This window comes from Halichoerus grypus, chromosome 9 (genome assembly GCF_964656455.1).
Source record: "Halichoerus grypus chromosome 9, mHalGry1.hap1.1, whole genome shotgun sequence".
NCBI classification, from domain to species: domain Eukaryota; kingdom Metazoa; phylum Chordata; class Mammalia; order Carnivora; family Phocidae; genus Halichoerus; species Halichoerus grypus.
The window spans coordinates 80,096,738-80,116,597 of record NC_135720.1 but is presented as its reverse complement, the minus strand read 5'-3'; the positions used below and the strand labels follow the sequence as shown (position 1 = coordinate 80,116,597).

The 19,860-nt window shown below is 38.8% G+C and overlaps 2 protein-coding genes across 4 annotated transcripts in view; both read left to right on the top strand.

The window, feature by feature from the left end:
- The first annotated feature begins 8,103 nt into the window (after positions 1 to 8,103).
- Positions 8,104 to 19,860, top strand: part of MYO6 (myosin VI) — a 143,008-nt gene continuing 131,251 nt past the window's right edge. For 2 of the 3 annotated variants that reach the window (XM_078055074.1, XM_078055072.1), the window contains exon 1: positions 8,104 to 8,325. The gene's annotated coding sequence lies outside the window, so the exon portion shown is untranslated. The remainder of the gene's footprint in view (positions 8,326 to 19,860) is intronic. The other variant, XM_078055073.1, reaches the window with a different exon arrangement.
- On the top strand, positions 13,618 to 13,976 carry LOC118536866 (SEM1 26S proteasome subunit). Its single transcript, XM_036094088.2, has one exon. It carries the CDS (start codon positions 13,709 to 13,711, stop codon positions 13,919 to 13,921), a length of 213 nt encoding a protein of 70 aa, XP_035949981.2. The 5' UTR covers positions 13,618 to 13,708; the 3' UTR covers positions 13,922 to 13,976.

Here is a 19,860-nt window from a genome sequence, read left to right as displayed (position 1 = left end):
GAGGGAACACAAGCAGGCGGAATGAGAGAGAGAGAAACAGGCTTCCTGCTGAGCAGGGAGCCCGATGTGGGGCTCGATCCCAGGACCCTGGGATCATGACCTGAGCTGAAGGCAGACGCTTAATGACTGAGCCACCCAGGTGCCCCTCACACTGATTTTTAAAAAGGACTTTTCTATTCAAGAATCATGTCATTCATGACTTTTCTAAGAGAAAGTAACTAAAAATTCAGAAATCTAAAATACTGAAAATTTTTAATTTTTAAAATATAAGCTTCTGTTTGAAGTATATCATGAATTATACAGGTCATGACTGACTGTATAGCTTGATGAATATATAGCCAAGGGATTCCACCTGTGTAATCACCACCGAGGTAAAAAAATAGAACATCACCAGCATCTCAGAAGCCTGCCACAATACCTCTTCTTAATCTTCCGACCCTTTTTAATACATCATTTTGAATATCTAGTAAACTAAATTAGATTATTTAGATTATTAGGTTATTGTTCAGCAAACTTCATTACCTACACATTCATGATAAGACTATTCATCCTGCCCCATTGATGCTGGGCTTGCTCATCTGACTTTCTCTGGCCAATAGAATGTGGGCAGAAGTAGCAGTGTGTTCATTCTGAGTTCAGACTTTAAAAGACACAGGATGTTTCTGACCTCTGACCAAAGGAGAGTATACCCCAGGTAGCCACTGGACCTTCATCTTGAACCCCAGAATGAGACACTAGAACGGAGCTGAATTTACCAGCAGCCTGGATTAGAGTTGTCCCAGGAGAACTATATACTTACCCAGGAGAAAAATGAATGCTTTTTGTTATATGTCATTGAGATTTGGTTGGCTACACAGCAAAGACTGACCAATATAATAATTATTTGGTAAATCTCAATAAAGCCTATGTGAATGAACTCAGGTTATTACTCTGTGAATACATTTAATGCTTTGATCTCTTCAAACTTATGTTTATTCTTAACTGTAGGATAATATTTAACTCAGACATATTAGACACTTCCTGGTCAGTGATTGCTTGATACTTCCTTGAGCTATTTCAAGAAACTACTATTTTTAAAGCAAGAAAACATCCATTTCCAGTGTTTTCATTTATTTAACAAGCATTTTTTTCAGGAGACTATTGTGTATCACTGATTTGTTTAAACAGTACTCCCCACACCAAATCTTTTGCTGTTTTTAAGTATTATATATAAATAAATATTATATATAGTAATTTTTATATTACATCAACATATCAACTTTGAATATTTCATTCATAACCTTTAGAGAAGATACAATTTATTTTCATTTTGACATTGTTTATAAGATGGCAATATCACAAATGTTTAACACATATGAAACTGAAGGATAACTGGTGAAAATAATAATGATAAGTATTGTGAAAATGCACTTTTTAGAAAAATGAGATAAAATGTATATACAGATTCTTTATAAATATTTAATCATCTGTGGAATAGTGATTTAAATTTAAATTCCATGTGCCCATGGAGAGTTGGGCAAAGCCCCTTCTCTCTAATGACAAAGTTCTAAAATGTCCTAAAAAACTCATTTCTGAAGGACCTCCACTCTCAAGAATATGGACCTGCCAGAGCTCAAGTTTATTTTGCTCAGTTCCATTCCACAAACATTTACTGAGTGCATGCCTTTTATGCCCCAGCTGATTCTGGATGTCCAAAGACAGGTAAGATCTCAGTGAGCTCACAGACAGGTAAATAAAACATTCAGTATAATATGAAGCAAACTAACATAAAGATCTGCACAAAATATCTCAGTGGGCATTAAATCCAATCTGAGAGTTGAATCATATTAATGATAATGTCTAAATAAGAATCAACAAACCAATTACTGAAAATGATACTTATAACCAATTAGGGATTTATAAAAATATAATTTTGCAGATTTTAAACACCACTAATTTTTTGGTGTATTTTCTGAACTATTTACGTAGGCTTTGGAGAATGGAACTTTCTGAATTGTGACACTGAATTCTTTATGCAGATCATCTCTTTATAACATATATATTTATGGTTTCCTGTCTTAAAATTTAATTCAGTCTTGGGGCGCCTGGGTGGCTCAGTCATTAAGCGTCTGCCTTCGGCTCAGGTCATGATCCCAGGGTCCTGGGATCGAGCCCCACATCGGGCTCCCTGCTCCAAGGGGGGCCTGCTTCTCCCTCTCCCACTCCCCCTGCTTGTGTTAATTCAGTCTTGCTTTTCTACTTTCTCAAAGCTTCTTTATTTTATTTATTTAAAAGATTTTATTTATTTATTTGAGAGAGAGAGACACAGCGAGAGAGGGAACACAAGCAGGGGGAGTGGGAGAGGGAGAAGCAGGCTTCCCGCGGAGCAGGGAGCCCGATGCGGGGCTCGATCCCAGGACCCTCGGATCATGACCTGAGCCGAAGGCAGACGCTTAATGACTGAGCCACCCAGGTGCCCCTCAAAGCTTCTTTAAATGGTACATTTGATTTTTAAAATTAAATAATATCCATAAATTCAAGTGTAATCATGTATTTAGAATATGCAAGAAAAATGGATATTCAATTACTTTTCTCATTATATTCTTAAACTATAGCAGGAAGACTTCTGTAGAGTAGGAAAAATTTTTAGAAGTTATATGTCTAAGTTTCTATGAATTTTTTAATATTCAGATTTCATCAAAACAATAGAAAAAGAAATTCCATAATTGACTTCTTGTATTATCCTGTTTAAACAAAGCTAATTTCAAATAAGTTTTAGCACTGACTTTATTTTTAAAGTTTTTTTCTTGTTCAAATATATTTACAAAAATATATATATATATATTTACAAACTTTTCTAGTATGTAGCAAATTCAAAATTATACATGAATGTATTCTTTTAAATATATTTGTTTACAATATCTATTGGTGGGATTGATAATATGATGCTTGTAAACCTCTTTTTAGTTTGCAAAATGCTTTCATTCTTGCATTGTCTTAGTCTTTTCCCTGAGCAGGAGGTATTATTATCATTGCTATTTTATTGATGAGTAAATTGAGTCTTAGTGAGATTAAATGACTTATACAGGCTTGGAGAGCCGGGCCTGGAACCTGTTTCCTTCTCACACTACTCACTTCATTTATATAAGTTTAAACATAACTCTGCACTTCCAGAATGCCTTCACTCATTTGCTTTCTTTTAATTTCTACAAATTGGTTAGGATACATCTGACCCATTTAAGTCTGAAAAAAATAACTGACTATTCTTTGTCCCTTTTCAAATTACTGCACTGAGCTGAAGATCACTGGATATGGCAAATTAGATGGAAGATTTTTTAAAAAAAGATTTATGTATTTTAGAGAGAGAGTGTGTGCACATGAGTGGGTGGAGGGGTAGAGGGAGAGAGAGAGAGAAACCCCAGCTGACTCCCCACTGAGCATAGAGCCTGAAGCGGGGCTCGATCTCAAGACCCTGAGATCATGACCCGAGCAGAAATCAAGAGTTGGGCGCTCAACTGACTGAGCCACCCAGGCACCACACATTTTGTTTTTAAGTATTCTCTGGACCCAACGTGGGGCTCGAACATAAAAGCCTGATATCAAGAGTTGCATACTCTACTGACTGAGCCAGCCAGGTGCCCTTGGAAGATTGTTTTTAAGACATTTGACAGTTATATGTTTGAGCTGATGATCTTTGGTCACACTTGTGCTTTTCAGTTTTAATTATAATGCTGCTAGAACAATTCAGGAAAAACTAGTTGGGAATAAGGGAATAAGGCAAACCATAGTTACAGAAAATTCCAGGAGATAGAATGATAAAAAATGTGTGGTGATCAGGTTAAGAAAAATTTTTTAAAGTATCTATTGGGGCTCAGTCAGTTAAGCGTCTGACTCTTGATCTCAGCTCAGGTCTTGATCTCAGGATCATGAGTTCAAGTCCCTTGTTGGGTTCCAAGAAAAAAAAATCAGACAAAGTATCTATTGATAAATGACATTTCAGCTTTAATTTTAGTCTTTTATCTTGAAAATACTTCTAAAATATATTACGCTACCTTCTTTCTAGAGTAAGTTCAGGAATGATGTTTAAAACATCATTCAATCTTCTTAACAAAATCATTTATGATTTTACAGGGATCATCAAATATTAGTTTTTCATGATAAAGTACGGGAGATGCAGATGTTGATGAGATATGAAGATGGGCTAAGATATATCCTAAGGAAAAAATCCCAAGACTATCTCTTTAGGGATCTGCTTCTTTCTTGTAATTTGTTTCCCTATAAATGCCAGATAATTACTATTAATGCAAACTTACTAATAACTGAGACAATGATAAAAAATTTCTTTTACAAGTTATAGTGTTGCAAATATCTCACTTATTCATTAAATAAGCACTTGAGCACCTATTTATTCCTTTTTTGTAAGATAGGGATAATGATAGAACTTTTCTATATTAATCGGGGTTCTTGGTTGAAAGCAACAGAAACAAACTCTGGCTAACTTATCCAGGAGAAGAATGTATTGGACAAGTATCATGTAGCTCACACAATCACTGAGGATGATGGAGAACTGGTGTGTAAGATATGCAGGGCCATTCATTTAGGATGTCACTGTCAGCACTGTCACGACCAGACCTGGGTTGCCATAATTATCTCTACACCACTGTGAAATACCTCTATCTCAGCATCTTTGCATCACTTTGTCCAGATTCCAAGTTTCAGGTGAGAGCATCCAATTGAGTTAACCTGGGTCTTATGCCATGACTATGCCCTAGGTGCCAGATAGTGGCGAGAAGGACTTTGGCCAAACTCAGTTTCCAAAGTGTGAAGTGGGCCCTGCTCCTACCAAGACTCAAAATTAAGAATTCTTGGGACGCCTGGGTGGCTCAGTTGGTTAAGCATCTGCCTTCAGCTCAGATCATGATCCCAGGGTCCCGGGATCAAGTCCCACATCAGGCTCCCTGCTCAGTGGGGAGTCTACTTCTCCCTCTGCCTGCTCTGCCTGCTTGTGCTTTCTCTCTCTCTCTCTCTCCCTGGCAAATAAATAAATAAAATCTTTAACAATAAATAAATAACATTAAAAAATTAAGAATTCTCCACAAATGATGGGAATTAAGAAGCTAGGCAGGCAAAAAGCACATCCTCATCGTATTACCTCATAGGCCTCTGAGAATTTATTGGGATGATTTATGTAAAGTGCTTGGTATAGTGCTAGCACACAGCATTCAATACATTTCAGCACTTATTATAATTCAATGAGCCAGGCATTGTGCTAATCTTCTAGGAATACGAAAAAATAATAGGGCAAAATTTCTAATTAAAAAGCTCAGTATTTTGGAGCGTTGTTACAGAGGGAAACAGGTATAAAAATGTAATGATAACACCACTTAATAAGTGCTACAATATAGGTATGAAGTGGGTGCTCTGGAAAACAGAGAAAAGAAAAACAAATTCTGCCAGAGTCAGGACAGAGGAAATAACAGACTGAGTTTTGATGTCTGAGGGGAGCATTATAAAAGGACTGGGCATGTGTGCATTCCTATGACTAGGGTAAGTTCAGGATTATGAAAGATTCTGTAATCATATAAATGAGTTTTAACTGATCTGAAAGTCACCAGGATTTTGTAGAAGAGATGACATAATCAGATTTAAGAGGAGAGGTAACTCTAGGAGTGGAGAGAGAATAGACTAGAATGAGCAGAGCCAATGTGAAGAGTTCAGACTCTGTGTTCAGTTGGGGGATACATAGAAGTAAAATATCAATAGTGAAATAAGTGTTGGAAGAGATATATGCAATGAGTCCTGAGAGAGAGATGAAAAAGGCCACCAAACTGCACCTAAGTTTTGGATAGGGGGTTAAGGAAAACTTCTTCTTCCTTTTTTAAAGTGTATTTTTTTATTTTTATTATTTTTTTAAATTATTTATTTATTTGACAGAGAGAGAGAGCACAAGTAGGCAGAGCAGCTGGCAGAGGGAAAGGGAAAAGCAGGCTCTCTGCTGAGCAGGAAGGCCGACGCGGGGCTCGATCCCAGGACCCTGGCATCATGACCTGAGCCGAAGGCAGATGCTTAAGCAACTGAGTCACCCAGGCGCCCCTGAAGTTTATTTTTTTATTTAAGTAATCTCTACATGCAAGGTGGGGCTTGAACTCACAACCTTGAGATCAAGAGCTGCATGCTCTTCTGTCTGAGTCAGCCAGGTGTCCTGGGAAAACTTCTTAGAGGGGACAAACAGTTTTTGTTCTGAAGGACTCATTGGATTTAGCCTGGCAACACTCCGATGTCATAAAGGGCGTAACTATCTTTTCTGAACACATCAGCACTTCAAAATGGCTTGTGTAAAGTATAAGAAATGGAAAGAGGCAGTGGGTGGAAATGAGATTGGATAGATAAGCAGGGCTAAGACAGTGGTCCAAAATGCAAATGATTCCAAAGACAGGCAAGTAACTATGTGAAGAAGCCTGGTTTAGGACAGCTTTAGGGGGGTTTAGGACAGTGATGAACTGAGGAACAATGAAAAGGCATTAAAATTCAATTAACAGAAAAAGCAAGAGAAATCCCCACTGTGCTTCTTAAACAAAAACAGCATAAGGATCACATAACACATCTTAATTAATTTGGATTTTATACTAAGGGTAGTAGAATGTCACCACAGGAGTTTAAGAAGAGGAGTACGTAGACTTTTATAAAATATAAACCTGGTGGCAATGTAGAGACTGGATTAAAAGGGGACAGGATTGCAGCCTGGTTAAATGGTTAGGTGGCTAAAGCAGTATGCAAAATCTGAAATGATGGTGGCTTGAAATAAGATAATGGTAGTGGCTATTAGGAAAAATTGGATACATTCCAGAGATATGGAGCTTGAAGCAAAGGGACTCAGTAATGGACGTGGGGACAAAGAGCGAGAGAGAAAAAAAAATCACAAGTTATTACTCACAATAAACTATATCACCTTCTATTGGTCTGCCATAGCCTTTTAATCTTAAATCCAAAATGAAGTCAAAGCAGTGAACTGAAATTACTCTCTCCTTATTCTTATTTTTCTTTTTTTCCAATTTGCTTTGAAATGTAGTTTTATATACTTAAGATTTACCTCCTGGCAATCAGGAATTAAATTTCTGAGATTGCTGTAAATTATTTCCTTTCTTGGTTTCTCTTCCTCTTTCTTACTTCTCTTTTATTCCCAGTATTTTGTCTTGGTTGAACGCTAAATATCTCACCATAACTTAGCTTTCCCACCAAAAGAACTGTGGGAAAACTGAGTATCTGAAACTTGTCTCATCAGAATCTTGTAGATTGCCTGAAGTTTCCTAGTTGCTACTCAGAAATGTTGAGGAAAAAAGTGTAATTCTCATGTGTCGGTACTCTTAACTTTTTTCACCGGAGACATTTAGCGTTACAATCAATCATTACCATTTCCTTTTCTTAAGCTTCTTTTCGTTGTAAAGGCGACGTGTGTTTTCATCATCGAATTCAATTTTGCAAAGCTACTTCATATTTAATTTTCAAATGATTCACAGGTATGTCACTTATAAAACCAGTAAAATTTGAACGACAGAAAAGATCGGGTTCTAGTAAGTAAATGCGGTCCGGGGGCCAGAGACCCTCCGCTACCCAAAGCAGAATAGCAAGGTCGCTCCCGTCGCAGCGCAGCCCCAGCCCACCCGACGGGAGCCCTGTTTGCAGCCTTCCTCCCTCCGCAACAACGCTGCATCGTTCCCGCCCGTCCTCTAGTAAAACGCGGGGTCCTCGCCCCCTGCCTGAACAACTGTCTCCCTCCGTGAACAGATTCTTGCTGTTGCCGGACTGCACGGTCACCGCATCCAGATCGGAGAGAACTTGCTTCGCAGGGGCAGGAGACAACCGTGCCGAAGAAGGCCGTCTCGCAGGGGGAGGAACAAGGACCGCCGGCTGCGCTCGCGGCGGCCCCTTCTCGCGCTCTAGCGCGCCCACCTCAGCCCCGGAGGCTCTGCGCCGCCGGCCGGGGGCGAGCGGAGGGGCGGGGCAGCCACGGGAGCCGAGCGCCCCTTCTCGGAGCGCGCGCCCGTGCGCCCGCGCGCGCGGTCGGCCCGCCCCGGCCCGCCGCGCCCCCGCCCCCTTGGGCGCTCCGTAGCCGTGACGTGCGCGCGCCGAGGCTGGGGACTAGGCTGGGCGCCGGCGGGCGGGCGGAGACGGACCCGGGATCTGTCCGAGCAGGAAGCTAGCAGGATCCCGGTCGCCGCCGCCCCGTCTCAGAGCTTGTCCACGTCGTCGCCCTTTTCGCTCCACTTCATCACCTTTCACCCCGCCCTCCACCTCTCCGGCCACAGGTAGCCTCCCTGCCGCGCACCTGCCCTCGCGTCCGCACCGGTGAGTGACGCGGAGCCCCTGCTTCGGGGCGTCGGCGTCAGGGCCTCGCTGCTCCGGCCGCCCTGCTTCGGGGCCTCCTGGGGCTGTCCGGGGGCCGACGGCTGGTTTCACCTCCTGAGGACGCCTGTGGGTGAAGCAGGTGATGGGTGGGCCCGGCCGGCGGCTCACGGTAGTCCCAGGGCTGGTTCTCATTTCCACAAGACAATGAGAGTCTCCTTTCATGGGTTTATCGTCACCAAGGTACCTTTGTGTACCTACTCTAGCTCCCAAGTAGAAGCAGAGCACTCAGGTGACCCACTCTGACTTGGACACTCCGTGATAGCTTTCTCTTAAGTCAACAAGCGTAAAATTCAGTGTAGGAATAGTGCCGTTTGTTCTGAGATCTGAGGATCAGATGCCAGCCACTATTAAATTACTAGTTTAATCATGTAGGAGACCAGGTTGGGACTGTCTAACGATATAATTTTAGTCTTTAGGTTGTCCAGTACTTTGACTATGTTAATTTATATAGGTGCTACTGAACAAGAGCTTTTTATATTTGTTAATTTCCAAAAACTCCTTAAAACCATTAAAATGCTCAAACTCCGGGATTTTAAGTAGAAAATAATTTGGTAGAGTTATTACTAGAACATTGGTGTCGGAAATACTATTTCTATACAGTTTAAGAAAACAGGTTATATTTTATCTGGCATAAACTTGTGGTAGAGGAATGCTTACATCCTAATTTACAGATGTTAATGAGCAACTAGAACACTGTCCCAACTTCACAGATTGCTGTACATGCTAAGTAAAAGTTTCATTTGCTGTTATGCTCTGGTGGTGTAGATGCAGTGTATCTAAATATAGTCAGGGTTTGAGAGTTTTAGAAATTCTTAAGATTTAGTTGAAACTATTCACACCATAAAATGTGAATCTTGAACTTGGGTTAGAGTGGTCACGGTACAAAGGTTGGCAGTGAAACGGCATATCTGTACAAATTAACTAAACTTCATAGATATCATGGGTTGTGGTTTTACAATTGGAAATTGTTTAGTGAAAAAATTACCTTGGTGTTTTTTTTATCATCAATTTTAGAAACATTACAAATTGGGCTATAGCCAGAGCTTGAAACAATGCAGCCATTCAAAATAACTCATTGACTTTTAAATATCCAGCTCATTTTGAGTGTTTTAAGTTGCGCAGGAATTATATGCACAGTGGTAAACAGAAGTCATTTTAGTCTTAAGCAGATTTGCCTATTGAGTTTGTATGTTCTATGTGACATATTGTTTTCCCAGTTTGAGTTACATTTTCGTTTTCAAAAACTAATTTTTAAAATTAGTAACAGAAGTGATGAATGACCTTAAGAAAAGATTATCATGATTAAAAACTCTAAATATATATTATATAAAACCATAACATACATATATTCTTCATTAGTGTCTAGAAACATGAGCAAGAAAAATGTAATAAGCTATTGCAATATTTAATGTAAATTAATGCAAGGTATTAAAAACAGATCATAAATCATAACCCATGACGCTTATCTGAAGTGGATTTTTTCCCCTCTGTTTATGTTTATGTGATCAAGTTTTAAAATAACAGTGGCCAGGAAATCTGAGAGAGGCTGAAGGCTCTTTGCTCATCCTGTTGTGACTTTGCCTGGAGAATGTGGAGTATCATGTAGCCCATTGTTTAGATAACTGGGCTGTCTCTGGGTTCTGAAGTACAGTTCTTTTTAGAAAGTTTTAAAATTTTTGACCATGTGAGGTTTGAATAAATATAAGCATCCAAAACATTTTTTTGGAAAATTAACCCGTTTTCACTGTTGATAATTGAAGCTTCATTTTGATATTTAGAAATGTCAATTTTAAAAAGATTTCTAACCTTTGAATTTTTTATTTTTGTATATTAAAACATTTTCACTAAAAGACTGAAAAAGGTATTACAGCTTTAATAATTTTCATACAGTTTGTGATCCCCTTAATGAGGTACTTCATCATAATTTCTGAACTTTAGTGGTATAAGATCATCACCCCTTTATTAGGCATCTGCCATAATCAGAACGTTAACTGAGGGAGTTGATCTACCAAATAATTTTCAGGGTTGGTGGTCTTGTCCTTTTACACATGAAGAAATTTAAGCTTAGAGAATTCAATACTTGCTCAAGGTCTTACAGCTCCAGAGGAACAAAGTCTGGATTCACACCTAGGTCTTCTGACCATGAAACCCCTGACTTTTCCATCAGACCAGGTTGCCTTGATCTCAGTTCATTTGGTAGACTGTTCAAATAAACCTGCAGAACTGGTATTGTGTTAAAGAATGTAACTTGAAGAAGGCACACAGGACTGAGGATGATATAGGTCATGAATGAGGTTCTGAAACTAATGTTGAATTTTCTGTTTTTTTCATTCTTAAGTTGAGACAGCTTTGAACATTGATATGGTTTTGCTTTATCATTTCTGATGTAAATTCCAATTTTAGTATATGTGCTGCCGAAGCGAGCACTCTGATGTAAATTCCAGAAAATTATACAAATTGTGCACTTTTTATTTTGACGGGTTTATAGGAATTAGAATTAGGCTGTAATATAACACTGGTTTTCATTGTAGATAAAATGAATAGTACAGTGTTCCTGTTTCAGATAGAACTTATATTTTCCTCAAATGAGTTAGATCATTGCCCATAAATGCAGTAGCTGTCTTTTAAAGATTACATAATTAACTTCGTAATCTTTGTGAGGGGGCTTGTTTTCAAAGGATGATTAAATTCTCACCTGTACTATTAGAACAATTTTTTTTTATGGCCTGTGTTTATTTAAGGAATGTCCCTTGAGCTATAATAGACATAAAGAACAAAAATGAGCACACAAAGCCCATCTTTTGTAACAAGGTAGGAATCATTTCAGCAGTAGAACGTAGTTGGGTAAATGAGAAGAAAAATGGTAAGAAGGCTGGGTTGGGTGACTATGTATACAGGTTTTTTTTTTTTTTTTAAAGATTTTATTTATTTATTTGACACAGAGAGACAGCAAGAGAGGGAACACAAGCAGGGGGAGTGGGAGAGGGAGAAGCAGGCTTCCTGTTGCAGGGAGCCTGATGTGGGGCTCAATCCCAGGACCCTGGGATCATGACCTGAGCCGAAGGCAGACGCTTAACGACTTGAGCCATTCAGGCGCCCCTACAGGTGTTTCATTATTTGGTTTGAACTATTAGGAACTTTTCCTCTTGAGGATACTCTTATTAAACTGTAAATACAAGACCATCATCCAAGAGCTTAATATAAATTATTAATGGATCTGTAACACATCCGCGCGTGTGTGTATATGTATGTGTAGATAATTAAGAACTAAGGTCAAAAAAGCTTAAATCCTATTTTTGAGGCATTATATAATATTCAAAGGAACCAGGAAGTTTAGCATTTAAAACAGCTATACTTCTATTTGACAATTTTTTTTTTTTTAAGATTTTATTTATTTATTTGACAGAGACACAGCGAGAGAGGTACACAAGAAGGGGGAGTGGGAGAGGGAGAAGCAGGCTTCCCGCAGAGCAGGGAGTCCGATGTGGGGCTCGATCCCAGGACCGTGGGATCATGACCCGAGCCAAAGACAGACACCTAACAACTGAGCCACCCAGGCACCCCTTATTTGACAAATTTAATGGACTATTAGTAATCTTTTTTTTTTTTTAAAGATTTTATTTATTTATTTGACAGAGACACAGCGAGAGAGGGAACACAAGCAGGGGGAGTGGGAGAGGGAGAAGCAGGCTTCCCGCCGAGCAGGGAGCCCGATGCGGGGCTCAATCCCAGGACCCCGGGATCATGACCCGAGCCGAAGGCAGACACCCAACGACTGAGCCACCCAGGCGCCCTGGACTATTATTAATCTTAAAATATAAGTATTAGAATATTTTTCTGTTTATGGTCTTGAAAAATAAACTTTTCATATTTAGTAGAAGAATGACATGATAATTTGAGAAGTGACCACAAGTCCACAAAAAGTTCTCCCTGTAAGTGCTGAAGCATAGACTGTAAAACCAGAAGAATGAATCTGGCATCTTTAGAAATTTTGCTAGTGTTAAAGAGAAGGGAAGTCCTTTTCTATGCGGAAAGCATGCCTCCAGTGAAACCAGAATATTGAAGAACATTCCCTGGGTGATATTCACATAGGTGACTATTTACATCCAGGCTGAGTAATGTGCACAAAGGAAGGCGTTGCTCTTGACAAAACCACAGGCATCTTTCATGTAAGTTACATCACTTGTTATTTTATTTGAAAGTAACCTGCTGCTTAACCTTTACAAGGTAAGGTATTGAATATAGCAGAATTTTAAAATTTCTATTACACGTGGATGGATGTCTTTTTGAACAAATATCTACTGAGGGTCTACTATGTTTGAAATATGACTGTCAGTAGGAACTCGTTCTTCTTTGTACTGGCAGATCTTTGGATCTAGGAAATATAAGGAGTGGCAGCGACATAAAAAGAAAGATGAATAGGAATACCCACTTAAAATCTGATGATGTTTATATCAAATTTAACAGTTTACATTTGTATGGCACTTTATTGTTCTGGAAATCATTTTATATACATTTGGTCTTTAAAACAACTTGTTGAAGTAGATGTGGGAAACTTATTCTGCAGATGAGAAAATGGGGGCAAAAAATTAAGCACCTTGTACAAAGTTACATATGTGGCTGCTTAGAAGCATAGCTGAGAATGGAACTTATGTGTATTCCCATAGTAGATCACAGTTATCTTCTAGGTGTTAGGGTTAACCTCTTAACGGGCACTTACTTCATTTTGTGGCTTCTATTCGGATGGTTCAAGAAATTCTGAAAAGTCAGCATCACTGAAGTGATAATTGTTAAATAGTTACTAGGTTTGTTTTGTTTTTGTTTGAATGTAAGGTAGGAGATGAGCATGATGCATTATTATGGGACTCCTTTAACATTTTTAGTAGATTAGTGGAGCTGAGGTTGGTAATTAACTTTTCTCATTGGAGAGTTTTTAAAGATTTTTTTATTTTATATATATAGAGAGCATGCGCACATGCAAGTGGGTGAGCATGGGGGGAAGGGGAACAAAGGGAGAGGGAGAGAGAGAGAGTCTCAAGCTGACTCTGCACTGAGCGCAGAGCCACATGCAGGGCCTGATCTCATGACCCTGAGATCCGGACCTGAGCTGAAACCAAGAGTCGTCGCTTAACCGACTGTGCCACCCAGGAGCCCCGGGTTGGAGAGTTTTTAAAGAAAAGCCCACGATTTGTTTTAAAAAAGAAAGGCGAGCTGTGTGGTAGAGCTGGCTTCAGAGGGGGCAGCAGTGTTGGTGTCTTCTGTGAGAAAAAGTGAGAGTTCCAACTTTCCTCAGCCTGAGAGGTTTTCAGTGGGGAGGGTCACCATGTCAGAGAAAAAGCAGCCGGTAGACTTGAGTCTCTTGGAGGAAGACAACGAGTTCAGGGAGTTCCCTGAGGAAGACTGGGCTGGCTTAGATGAAGATGAAGATGCACATGTCTCGGAGGATGATTGGGATGATGACAATGTAGATGATGACTTCTCCAGTCAATTAGGAGCTGGACTACAGAAACATGGTTATAAGATGGAGACCTCATAGCATCCAGAAGAAGTGTTGAAGCAAGTTAAACTTGAACTGTTTACTAAATTCTAGGACAGAGAACCCAGAATGGGATACTTAAAAAAATATGTTTATTTCATTACCTGGTTGGATTTATTTTTTTTGTAACACACACACACAAGATGTTTTGCTCTTAAAAAAAAAGGAGAAAAATACTGTGGGGGAATTTTGAAAATAACTTTGTTACTTGGCACATTGGTATTGATCTGATAATTATGCTTGTTTTTGTAAAGATTCACTAATGAGCTAAGGTGTGTCTGCATTGGTACCTTTATGCCTTCATTCATTTGACAAATATTTGAGTGTCTGCCATGAGCCAGGCACTGTTCTAAGTGCTGATGATACAGTGATAAATTAAGACCCAAGTCCCTGTGCTGAGTGACATTTTATTGTTGTTTTGAATTAAGTTAATTATAGACTCTTCATACTAGTATGTAATCAACAGGGCTGACCTAAAGTTGGGAAATAGATAGTTGTCAAAGTTGTGCAATTTGAGGGTTACTAAGAGACTCATTTACTCTAAAATATTCTACTCCTGGCCTTCAGTCCACTGTTACCAGTTTGCTCCTAATAAGTAAGAGTATGTTCCATCTTTTATCACAGTCTTGGGAACACAAGGCTAAGAGAAAATAAATGGGACCTAGGATTGATATGTTGGATTAGCAGCTAATGTTTATTGAGTTTTTACCATGTGTTAGTGTGTCAAGCAAGTACTTTATGTACATTATCTCAGTTAATCACTACATGACTTACTTTAGTGCATTTGACATTATGACCCACAATTTACACATTGGGAAACTGAGGCATAGAGATGTTAAATCTGCTGAAGCTCACAGCCAGTACTTGGTGGAGATGGAATTTGGATGTACTTACCATGCAGTAGGTAAGAGTAGAAAGAATACTGATACATACAGACTTGTGATGTTCTACTAGTATGTGATGGCATACTGTGTAGGTGGAAGGCCTTGGTGAGTGATGGGTAGGTCAAGCTCAAGACAGCTTGTTGTGGGCAGGGAGTGGACAGGGAGGGTTATTGCTTGTTTCAACTGCTTCGCCCTTAGGCTTAATCCTTTTTGTGATAGTCCTGAAGCTCCAGAGTTGCATTTATATACAAGTGCTTGCTTACCCAGCTCACAGGTAAGAGGGACTGGCAGACCAGAGATGATCCTGGTTTTGCCAGTCACTATTGTAGTCAGATTACTTAGTTTCTCTGGACTTCCAGTTTTCTCATCTATAAAATGGAGGCAATAATGTTATCTACCTGGTGTTTTTGTGAGGACGGAATTAGATGATAATACATGTGAAACACATATCACAGTGGTGTGTAGTTAGTGTGCATTATTATTGTTACTATGTTAGTTTTTGTTGTTGTTTTTTGGTTTCTTTGGCCATGTTTAATGTGGAATGTTCATTCAAAAAGAAAAAAAGTGTATTGGAGATTTTGGTGGAATCTTAAAGTTGGCCAAATTAAAGAAGTTCTGAAATTTAGGTGTGCATCACAGTTATCTGGGAACTAGTGAAAACATTTGTCAGAAAGGTGTGGGTGAGGCCTGGGCATTAGCATTTTAACAAGTTTCTCGGTTGATTTACTTGCACACCAAAATTTGAGAACCACTGGCTTAAAACTTTTCTTTATCCTATGCCTAGGGAAGGCTTCAATAATAACAAAAAAGTGTTTGGATTAACCAGGCAGTGTATGGTAGAAGGAAGTGAAATATCGATTACCAGAATCCCTTCATTGATTTTTTTTTTTTCTTCTTCTGTTAAGTTTATTTGGTGCTTATAGGCATTTATCTTGAGAGGACAGGACAGTGTTAAATTTCACACCTAGCTTTAATTGTAATGATTTTTTTCAGCTTTTAACCAGCTTCATTTGGAAGTGAACTGGTTATATTTAATTTTTAAACAATTATACAAATAGCAATAGTAAGTAATACTTGAATAGATCTTAAGACCTTGTTAAACTTTTAAAATTGGATTTCTTTATGTAATGTACTGTTTTGAATTAACCAGACTTGGTATTGTTAGCTGCATCAGGCAGGCTCCCAGCAGGAAAAGAGATTTCATCCTTGATGGTGCAAAAGAAGAGCTTACAGAGGTTAGAGAACAAACAAGGGTGGTGGTGGGGGGCGGGGGGGAGCACCCAGGGAATAGCAATGGTGAGAAGCCCTTAATTCTCCTGAGATTACCGGAACTGAGAGTTGAGAGCTGGCATTGTGGAGGAGGGCCCCGGGAACTGTGGCTTTGAAGCAGTCAGGCAGGGAGGGAGGGGAAGTTCCCTGACCTCCCTCTGTCTTTGGGTCTTGTTCATTGGCTTGCATTGCTGGCACCCACCTGGGGAGCCTAGGTGATGATCTGTGTTGGCTCATCCTCCCAGGGCAGGAACAGAGCAGAGGAGGGATTGGGGGTTTGGTGGAGCAAGTGGAGAGTAAATGTGGAGAATAAATAGGGCATTGATTAGAACCTGTGGGAATTTTTAGCATTTCCTTGGTGTAGTTTAAATAACTTTGAGAGTTGTGATAAATCTCAAAAATGCTTGAGACTACTTACCTTATACATGCTTAGAAAATAGTTCATTCACTTTCTCATCTAACTGGACAGTTTTTTTAGGAACTTTTTTTTTTAAGTAATCTGTGCTCAATATGGGGCTTGAACTCACGACCTGGAGATCAAGAGTTGCATGCTCTATGGACTGAGACAGCCAGGCTCCCCTTAGGAACTTTTAATGATCCATATAACCCAATGAGAAACATATCCTAAGTCTATTAACATAAAACCCTTTTATTAATATATTGTACCTGAGGTACAAGTTCAGAAATGAGGTTTCTGAAATTAGTATTGGTTTGAAATGTTTTTCATTAGAAAAGATCTTTTAATGACCCAAGTTTTTTAAAAAGAATTTTGGCAAGAAGAGGTCTTTGCCTTGTGGAATTTGTATCTCCTGTTCCCCTGGACTCTTGATAGCAAGAAGACCAGAACACAGGCTTAATGTAGTAATAGTTCATAGAAGTAAGACTGTTGTGAAATAATTGTTCTTCTTCCCCAAGTCCTTTTAAAGACACATTAAATTTCTGTATAAATCTGTTGCAGTTTGCTGTTATTCAACTGTCTTTTGTTAATGCCAATTTTACCTAGTTAACCTGAATTCTGGGTACAAGTTTAAATACGTGTTTTTTATTTTGGACAAATTCTTGATTACTAAAGAAAAGGTTTCTCTTAAGAGACGAGATGGTATGAAGGTCCCTAGGATATGAGCGGTACTCCCTCCAAAAACAATTAGATTATAATTTATATTTTCTTTCTACTCTTGAAGGTTCCAGGGAAAAAGTACAAGATTTTCTCAGATTAAACAACTGTTTTTTTTTTTTTTTAAAGATTTTATTTATTTATTTGACAGAGAGAGAGACACAGCGAGAGAGGGAACACAAGCAGGGGCAGAGGGAGAGGGAGAAGCAGGCTTCCTAATGAGCGGGGAGCCCGATGTGGGGCTCAATCCCAGGACTCTGGGATCATGACCTGAGCCGAAGGCAGATGCTTAACGACTGAGCCACCCAGGTACCCCTAAGCAAAATCTGGAGATACACCTACAAAATGATTGAGACTGCTTGTCTCAAGTACAGCTAGACTGAGTCTTGTTCACAGCTTCCAGAAAGGGAAGAACTAACCGTATTGCCTAGGGCTGAGCAAAGTAATCAAATAACAAACACCTGGCTATGAGACTTTAAAATATAAATAAAGGATACTTCTGGATGTAAATGATATAGTTTGGTTTTCTTTAAACAAGTAAGTTTATAAACAAATAAGTTTATAAGACTTTAAAAGAATATGGGAGGCACCTGGGTGGCTCAGTCAATTAAGCGTCCTTGATGTCAGCTCAGGTCTTGATCTCAGAGTCTTGAGTTTAGGCTCTGAGTTGGGCTACAAGCTGGGTGTGGAGCCTTTTCAAGGGAAAAAAAAAAAAGAATATGGTACAAAAAAGAAACAGGTTTGGAGTAAACCACAGAGCACCTGTGCTTGAAATAATACATTTAGACATGTTCTCTGTAAGTGGTTTTTTTTTCCTTCTTTGAAAAAGAGATTTCAAACTTTTTGGGATCTTCTAAAAACATACGCTTTGTTTTGATTTGGTGTTGATAGAATTAGTATCCTGAAGGGGAGAATTGAGGCTGTTGGTTTTTCCATGTTATGCTCTTTGAATTTCCCTGATTTGAGGATTGAGTTATTCCAGGGAGAACTTTTCTTCAGTTCCTTGTTATTTTTTTTCTAAAATTAGATGAAACAACTGTGTTTTGGTTTGTGGGCATGATTTGCTGTCTGTTATCCTTTTGGTATTTTGGGGAAGAACAAAGTGTATTCATGCGTATGTGTTTTCAAGAGGAATGTATTAGCTTCTCTGCTCTTCCTGTCCATCATTGAAGATGAGAGCAGATGATTTTATGTATCTTTAATCCTTTTGTTTGAGGTTTCAAAAAAAAACTGCTGTGTTGGCCGTTGAGATAATGGGGAAAAACAAATGAGTGCTTAGTGTAGACGTAGGCACCGTGTATTCAATGGCAAATTGAGGAGGTTTATATTAGTTTGAGAAAGATTTTCTATCAGGCATGGTGGGGAGGGGAGAGAAGGATGAGAATTGAATGAGTTTGAACATATGACAGATTTCACTACAGCTGTTTTAGAAACCAGAAAAAAATATTTCAGTCAGAATTTTATATTTCTTAGATATATTCTTCTGATAAGTTTGATTTTTTTTGAAGGGGGGCTGTAGCATAAGTTAGGAATTTGTAGACCAGTTGTTTAATTTGGTGATTTTAATGAGTTATTAGCAAAAATGGAGCTAGCCTGATGGTTGTATACAAGAATGTTAGTGTGTCAAAAAATGGGCTATTTTTTTTATTAAAGGTGTACTTCTGGAATTGGTCCAGAATTTCATGGACTTTGGTTCTATTCTCTAGCATTCTATTGTTTGGCATACAACATTGACATAGTATGGTAGAGTACTTGAACAGTGAAAAGGTTTTTGTCATGGGTTGGAAGGTGCCAATATATTATAATAATGGATTGAACGGGTGATCCAGATCCAGAATGATCCTAGAACAGTACATTTCTAATGATTCTTGAGGGCCAGTGATATGCCAGTAGTTCAAGTGTTTTATAGTCATTTTCTCATTTAATTCTAATGTTGACCTTAATAGGTAGCTCTTCTTATCATCTCATTTTACAGCTGAGAGAGCTGAGGTGGAAATAATTTGCTAGGTTGATACAAGTAGTAAGGTGCAGAGCTGAGGGATATCTTCCAGTGGTCTGGATCCAGAGCCTTTGCCCCATTTAGAATTCTAAGTTACCTTTTTCTGTGTTCTCTTAAAGACTCAAAGCTTTGAAAACCCCTTCAGGATTAATCTGTTCTGTCTACTGTATCTAAACAAGGGATGGTAACATCATGACAGTCTCGCAGCTACTGCCTGCTTTCAAGTGTAAAGCAGTAACTCCTCTGTCATACCCTCTTTTGTCCTTGCCCTCAGATTCCTGTTCTACACAGTGCTCCAGCTTCCCCTGCCAGCTGATGAGAGAGGGGAGACCTTCTGGACAGTGTCTAAACTATTCTTTACAGTTTTTAAACCCCTTAACTATACATTTTAATTAATACTTCATGAATTTGCTTTAAACAAATATATTCCTGTAAAGTTTCATGTAAATTAAATAAAGAATTAAATTGTAATTTCATATTATCCTGGGAAAGATTATTTATTTATTTAAAGTATTCCAATAGTGATTTTTTTGTAAAGGGAAGACTCTTTTTGTTGAACAGTGGTTGTTTTCTAGATTATGCTAACAAATATGGATATTTCACATATTACTGTTGTATAAACATAGGTCTGGCTAAATACACATTTTATATAAATATGCCAGAATTAAGCTTG